General features: G+C 44.8%; 1 protein-coding gene across 7 annotated transcripts in view; it reads left to right on the top strand.

Moving 5' to 3' along the window:
• Window positions 1–8140, top strand: part of HLCS (holocarboxylase synthetase) — a 153942-nt gene that overhangs the window by 139291 nt on the left and 6511 nt on the right. For all 7 annotated transcript variants that reach the window (XM_007493157.3, XM_007493158.3, XM_056825994.1 and 4 more), the window contains one exon: window positions 3904–4018. In XM_007493157.3, coding sequence (XP_007493219.2) covers window positions 3904–4018 — 115 coding nt within the window. The remainder of the gene's footprint in view (window positions 1–3903; window positions 4019–8140) is intronic.

The raw sequence follows: 8140 nt of genomic DNA, 5'->3' as shown, positions 1-8140 counted from the left end.
TAAAAGAGGAGGTACCTTTCACAACTATGTCTTGAGGGGAGAATTCTTTTTTTTTATTGAAAAATTTTATGTAATGAATTCATTTAGAACATTTTTCCATGGTTAAATGATTCATGTTCCTCTCCCCACTCCCCACCCCCAGCCAACACACAATTCCACTGGGTTTTACTTGTGTCATTGATGAAGACCTATTTCCATTATTGTTGATAATTGCACTAGGGTGATTGTTTACATCCCCAATCATATCCCCATCAACCCAGCAAGTTGTTTTTCTTCTGTGTTTCTCTTCCCGCAGTTCTACCTCTAAATGTGGATAGCGTCCTTTCTCAAACAAGTAATAGAATGAACAAAGACACAATACATCATTTTAATGACATAAAATTAAAAACTTTAACCAGAAAATAGATGGGAAAATGAGTTTTAATTAAGTAAACTAAAAATCTTTTTCATAAATAAAATCAATGAAGACAATTAAAAGGGAAACTGCATAATGGGATAATTTGAATCAGATCTTACCAATATCACACTAATATATATGAAATTGATTTAAATTTAATAGACCCAGTGTCCATTTTTTTAACCCATTCTTTCTGCCTTAGGATTGCTAAGTATCAATGACAAGCCAGAAAAGTGGTAAGGGCTAGACAACCGACTAAACGACTTGTTCAGGGTCACACAGGCAGGAAGTGCTTGAAGACAAATTTGAACCCAAGACCTTTTTTTCTGTCTATCCACTGAGCCACTAACTCCACCCTAACTAGGTTTCTAACTAGATAAGTGACCAAAGGATGTGGCCAGTTTTCAAAAGAAGAATTTTAGGCTAATATTTGAAAACATACTCTAAATGATTACTACAATAGATTCTCATTTTAGATGAACTCAACACGTGTGAATTCAGGTATATGCTTTTGGCAATTGAAAAAAAGTAAAGAGACAAACTGTTCTCCCAGAGACTCGCTAACTGTCGGGTGGTGAGAAATTTGTGTCCCCTCTTTTCCACTTCTTTTTGGACCAGCAGACCCCTGTGAGTGCATCTCTATCCACGCTGGATCAGAGGAGTTCTCTTTGTTTCTTTAATGCTGCTTTATTATTAATAATGGCTGCAAAATACAAGCATAGTAATGCTAGCAGCTCTGATAAGCCCAAGAACGTCATAAAGTGCCCAAGTATGTTCATATCATTTAAATAATGTGGTTCACTATTGTGTTCAATCTTGAAATGTATTGGTCACACAAAACGGAGTCTTAGGAGAAATGGAAATTTAGTGCAACACCATTGGTAGAGCTCGGAAAGTGTCCAATTCTATTTTAGGATTGGGTGAGAAATGTGGTTAATCTGACTATCTTTTGGACCAGCAATCCCCTCTGCCAGAAAGACATCTCAAGGAAAGGAAATCAAAGACAGAAACAGAAAACAGTAAGCAAAAAATTGGAAAGTGGGTGCTCATTGATTTGAAGATGGATGATAAAATTATGGTATTTGAATATAATAGGATACAATTTTATTACAAGCCATTATATAGGAACTCAGAGGAATCTGGGAAGATTTCTATGAACTAAGGAACAATGGAAAAATTTACATAATAGCTATAATAATGTAAATGAAAAGATTGCTAAAGGGAAACCCAATTCTGAGTCCATTTTTTTTCTAATTTTTCCTTTGACTTCTTCTGATGGATGTTAGGTATTTATTTTTGTCTTCAATACCTACAAAATCTTGTAAATGGGGTAGAATTCGTGTTTGTGGTATGATTTTAGGGGTTTATTGAGAATTTCTCTACTTCTTTTTCCTCAGCAACAGATATTCAGGTGTATAAGGACCTCCAAATCAAATTACCATTATACTCTGATACTTAATGCAAAGATAGGAACAGATGAGAATGGGCCAAAATACATGAGAAAGTCTTGTTCGGAGAGACCGAAGACTTTTAGGTACCAGGGAAAAGCAACTTGAGTGAAGGCACAGTTAAGAACAGACTGGCTTTCCTTCAGGAAATTGCAAAGTTCCTTTAATGATCCCAGAGTTCTTCCAGAAACAATGATCTTTCTTTTAATGCCGTTAGTCTACCTGTGTTATTACTTGACTGTGAATCGTGGAACACAATCGTCTCCAAAGAATTTTAAATTAATATTACATAGTGCACCAAGGAGGCATGTGACCTAGGGAACAGAAAATGAGGAGCTTTGGAGAATGAGAGGAAAAAAAGTCATAAAGGAAATGTATGATAGAAGGAGATGGGCTGATAGGGAGAGGAATGATAGAGCAGGCTAGGTGTTCCATTAGTATTGCCAAGAGAAAATGCCCACAGCATCTTCGGTGGATAGGATAGGCGATGGTCTTCATCGTTGCAATTTTATGACCGTCTTAATATTTTTAAATAGTGTCTCTAGCACATGGGTATTCTCAGTCTGGTTTTTTGGCTTTGCTTTCTTTTTTCTTTTTAAACCCCACCTTCCATCTTGGAATCAATCCTGTGTATTGGCTCCAAAGCAGAAGAGTGGGAAGAGCTAGGCCATGGGGGTCAAGTGACTTGCCCAGGGTCACCCAGCTGGGAAGTAGCTGAGGCCAAATTTGAATTTAGGACCTCCTGTCTCTAGGCCTGGCTCTTCATCCACTGAGCTACCCAGCTGCCCCCTAGTCATAATTAATTTTGATGAGAGAAAACGACATTTGGTGCTGAGTAAGTTTTCAGATTCTCTTGTCTCCCTGGCCCCATGAGGTCTCTTGGGCCATTGTAAATCTTGAAATCTCTCAGACTTGTGAATGTTAAAAATTTCCCCATCGGGGAATTCTTAATTGGAACAAATTCCCTACTGAGAAACATTCCCCATTTTGATGTGAGAACTCGCCAGGATCAGAAAATGGGAGGACCTCTATTCCACCCGTACTTAAGAATGCTTTAGGGCAGAAAACTCCTTGCTAAACAAAGAAAGTACTTGGATCCATGCTTATGGTGAGGCAAGGAGTTCTTTGAGCCAGGCCTATTTTTAGAATTGATACAATGGGATGCTAAGTGCCTATAAAGGTGGGGCAACTTGTAAACTACTTAGACCTAAAAGGTGAAAACTTACTCAGAGGTTTTCTCTTAATGAAATTAGTCGACACAGCAGCATTTTTTTCTCTCTTACTAAAGAGATTAATCTACTCAGCTGTGAATTCAAAATGGGCAGTCTTTTGGAAAGCGTCTACAGTGATTGGTAGATATAGGGACTTAGGGGAGGTGACATGGGAGAAAAACCCCTATATAAGAAAAAGCAGAATCTCTTGAGGATATATCCTTTTGGAGAAATCCTTTTGGAGAATCTCTGATGAGGACCGCTTGGGAAGAATCTCTTGAGAGAGGCCTTTTGGAACAGTCTCGGGCTGGAAGGCTCTCTGGTGAAGTCAGCTGAGATGGAGCTGGCCTGGTGTCACTAGAATCCTTGTTTAGTCAGACCTTGTGGTGAGTGTTAAAAAACTGACTGATTTCTCTCTTAAGACTCAGGTCTAGGTCAAATTGGCTTGAGGCCCTTCATACTTATTCCTTTCTTACTCTCTCTCTCTCTCTTTCTTTGATTACTCATTGTATTGTTAATTAAAATCTCTATAAAACCCAATTGACTTGGGTATTTGAATAATTGGGAATATTTCCCTGGCTTATACCTTATATTTGATTTAAAAACCAAGACACTGTAGTGAAATATATTTCTGCGGTCAAATTTACTCACCCACTCTTATATCTACTACAATTTATATCTTCCACCATTTTAACTCACTACAGTTTAAGACCTCAACCATTTAAAGTCTCACACCATGTGTGTTGTGGGAGGAAAAGTACCTGAGGAGGCTCAGCTTGCTTTTTTCCTAGCGGACACCCCTTGGACCGAATGAGCCTCTGATCAGTGGGTGGATCTTTCCTTGCAGGACATCGACTTGCGAGTAAAGTGGCCCAATGATGTCTACTATGGCGATCACATGAAACTTGGCGGCGTTCTGGTCAACTCAACCCTTGTGGGGACGACTTTTCACATCCTTGTTGGTAAGTTTACACTGTTTCCAGGACTTTCGCACCTAGTAAGATGGTCTTCAGGTGCAAAGTGAAGTCAGCTCCTGGGTCTGTTGCTTTTGCTTTCCTTGTCAGCTCGCTCAGAACAAGCAGCTGCCTGGTGTGGGCCGGGCCTGGGCCAGCGGGAAAGGCTCTTCCAATGGAGTTGGGACTAGGATCCACGCTGCCATCACAGTGAGGGCTTTTGGGCGTCCTGGCGGGTTTAGATCTCTTGGCGTCCCCCCCGGGTATCTCCTCCACGGTCTGGGCCTCCTTCCGGCCCCTCCCCTCCTCGGACAGGAAGAGAGCGTAGGGAGCGCCCAGCCCTCGCCTCTCGGGGCCTGCATTCTGGAGGCTTCCTGGGCTCCCTGGCGAGGACGGGGCGGCCACCTTCCCTGCTCGGCCTCTGCAGCCTCCCCCTCCTTCCCTCGCCGGCTCCACACCGTCCAGCGTTCCGGTCTGAGGCTGCCCTCCGTCGCAGCAGCGCAGCCACATTCTCTCGGCGCCCAAAGGGCCTGCGGTCACTCTCTAGGACCTAGAACGGCGGTCTGCGAGTGGGGGGGCTGAGGGCATTCGCCCACCTGAGAGTCAGGAGATGGGCTGTTCCTCGTCGGGCCCAGAAGAGCCGCTTCACAGGCTTGGCCTACAGCGAGGCCGCGCCTGCCCTGCATCCCTCCACTCCGGGCAGACTCCAGCCCAGGGGGTCAGTCATTGGTCATTGATGCGGGCTCTCAGTGGGAAGAATGTGAAGCCGTGGCCTTAGAGGGTCACCGTCCGCCGGTCCCAGTGGGGCTTTGTATCTCGCTCCCTCGGGACGCGCAAACGGGTCTGCAGCTCCCCCCCCTCCTTTCCCCCTCCAGTTCCCGTCTTCCTCTCCCACCACTTCCGCCCTCTGCAATCTCAGTTTTTAGCAGACGCCCCTCTGTTCCGGCCCTCCCCTCCCCCTCCCCACGGAAGCACGGCTTCCCCTGGGGGAACAGGACCGTCTTTTCTCTCGAACCCAGGTGCCCCGGCCCAGGCTTCCAGCTGGCTCTGCGCCCCCCCTCCCCCCTGTTCTGGAGCGGCTGCCTGCATTCCAGCTGGCTCGCCAGGGACTCGGTCCAGGCCCCGGTGCCACAGCCCTGAGGGACGGCTTCTCACAGCTCCGCTCGTCCCTCTGCTTGGCTTCCCTCCTCAGCTCCCCTGCAGGGAGGCCTCGAATGCTCTGCCGCAGGCCGTCTGCACGAGGAGGGCTCCATGAGGCCTCTCGGGGCCCCTTTCGCTCCCAGAGCGCCAGGATTGGGGATGAGGTGCTTGTCGGTCCTGCCCATCTCGGAAGCAGGCCGTCCAAACGCTCTCCGAGCTACCGATGAGGCCGTACCTTATGTCACAGGAACCGTGTAATGGGCAGTGCGTGAGCGGCCTGACAGCCGAGCCTGCCGCCGGAGGCCCCGAGGCACAGCCAGAGGCTGGACTTAGCTTTCACAGCTGTCTGTCCCACCCGCTGCTGCCTCTAGAGCTTTGCTTGAGATGCAACGCTGTGTAGTACAGGAAGTAGAGAGCCTGGGCGGAAGGCAGGCTGGCCTCAGACACTTCCTAACAGTCCTGGGTTTAACACACAGATTGCCTTTAAGGGGGGGAGGGGGCCACTGGGAGGCTCAGTGGATGGAGAGCCAGGCCTAGAGAGGGGAGGTCCTGGGTTCAAATCCGGCCTCAGACACTTCCCGGCTGGGTGACCCTGGGCCAGTCCCTTGACCCGCGTGGCCTCGCCCTGACCACTCTTCTGAATACACAGTATTGACTCCAAGACGGAAGGTAAAAAGGGTTAAAAAAGGGTTTAATTCAGAAGAAATTCTGTTCTTACTATGGAAGATTTTTCCAAAGAAAACAAACCAAAAAACATTTAGCTCAAGTCTGTTTTTATCACAAAAGAGCATTTTGTTCAGAGCAAATTTTTGTCAACTTTCTCTCCATCTAACACCTGGTTCACAGAGAATGGACGTTTGGTGGGCTTCACGGCCCGCGTCTTGCCGCCTGCCATTCCTTCCTAAGGGCTGTTTTTGAGACTGTTGAGCACTTACAGCCAGTTGTTGAAGAGCACGACCTCTCTCTGAGCGAGTCACCCTATTCAGAACCCGGATCGGCCCCCTGAGCACTGGCCTGTTAGCACCGTCTCTCCGGAGGAAATGGGAGAATTCTGAGGATGTATGTGATCTGTGTGTGATACATGATAAAACGTTTCTTATTTTATGGTAATATGTTCTGCACACACATGCGTGTGTGCATGTGTGCGTGCACGTTTGTGCATGTGTGTGCATGTGTGTGTGTGTGCGCACACGCACATGTGTGTCCGTCCCGGAGTGCCCACAGTTGGAAGCCGCTGGGGTTCAGTCGAACCAGACTTCACCTTTTCTTTTTTTTTTTAATTTTATAATATTTTATTTGATCATTTCCAAGCATTATTCATGAAAGACAAAGATCATTTTCTTTTCCTCCCCCTCCACCCCCCATTGCCGATGTGTGATTCTGCTGGGTATCACATGTGTTCTTGATTCGAAGCCATGTTGTTAGTATTTGCATTAGAGTGTTCCTTTAGAGTCTCTCCTCTGTCATATCCCTTCAACTGCTGTAGTCAGGCAGTTGCTTTTCCTCGGTGTTTCTACTCCCACAGTTCTTCCTCTGAATGTGGATAGTGTTCTTTCTCCTGGATCCCTGCAGATTGTTCAGGGACATTACACCGCCCCTAATGGAGAAGTCCATCACGTTCGATTGTACCACAGTGTATCAGTCTCTGTGTACAATGTTTTCCTGGTTCTGCTCCTCTCACTCTGCATCACTTCCTGGAGGTCATTCCAGTCTCCATGGAATTCCTCCACTTTATTATTCCTTTTTTCACAATAGTATTCCATCACCAACATGTACCACAATTTGTTCAGCCATTCCCCAATCAATGGACATCCCCTCATTTTCCAATTTTTGGCCACCACAAAGAGCTCAGCTATGAATATTCTTGTACAAGTCTTTTTCCTTATGATCTCTTTGGGGTACAAACCCAGCAGTGCTATGGCTGGGTCAAAGGGTAGATATTCTTTTGTCGCCCTTTGGGCATAGTTCCAAATTGCCCTCCAGAATGGTTGGATCAATTCACAACTCCACCAGCAATGTATTAGTGTCCCTACTTTGCCACATCCCCTCCAGCATTCATTACTTTCCTTTGCTGTCATGTTAGCCAATCTGCTTGGTGTGAGGTGATACCTCAGAGATGTTTAGATTTGCATCTCTCTGATTATAAGAGATTTAGAACACTTTTTCGTGGGCTTATTAATAGTTTTGATTTCTTTATCTGAGAACTGCCTATCCATGTCCCTTGCCTATTTATCAATTGGAGAATGGCTTGATTTTGTGTACAATTGATTTAGCTCTTTGTAAATTTGAGTAATTAAACCTTTGTCAGAGGTTTCTATGAAGATTTTTTCCCAATTTGTTGTTTCCCTTCTGATTTTAGTTACATTGGTTTTGTTTGTACAAAAGCTTTTTAATTTGATGTAGTCAAAATTATTTATTTTACATTTTGTGACTCTATGTCTTGCTTGGTTTTAAAGCCTTTCCCCTCCCAAAGGTCTGACATGTATACTATTCTGTGTTTACCCAATTTACTTATGGTTTCCTTCTTTATGTTTAAGTCACTCACCCATTTTGAATTTATCTTGGTGTAGGGTGTGAGGTGTTGATCTATTCCTAGTCTCTCCCACACTGTCTTCCAATTTTCCCAGCAATTTTTATCAAATAGTGGATTTCTGTCCCAAAAGCTGGGATCTTTGGGTTTATCGTATACTGTCTTGCTGAGATCGCTTTCCCCCAGTCTATTCCACTGATCCTCCTTTCTGTCTCTTAGCCAGTACCAAATTGTTTTGATGACTGCTGCTTTGTAATATAGTTTGAGGTCTGGGACTGCAAGGCTTCCATCATATGTGTTTTTTTTTTTCATTATTTCCCTGGATATCCTTGATCCTTTGTTATTCCAAATGAACTTTGTTATGGTTTTTTCTAAATCAGTAAAGAAATTTTTTGGTAGTTCAATGGGTATGGCACTAAATAGATAAATAAGTTTGGGTAGGATGGTCATTTTTATTATAT

Source organism: Monodelphis domestica, chromosome 4 (genome assembly GCF_027887165.1).
Source record: "Monodelphis domestica isolate mMonDom1 chromosome 4, mMonDom1.pri, whole genome shotgun sequence".
In the NCBI taxonomy this organism is placed as follows: Eukaryota; Metazoa; Chordata; class Mammalia; order Didelphimorphia; family Didelphidae; genus Monodelphis; species Monodelphis domestica.
This window is presented reverse-complemented; position numbering and strand designations above follow the sequence as displayed.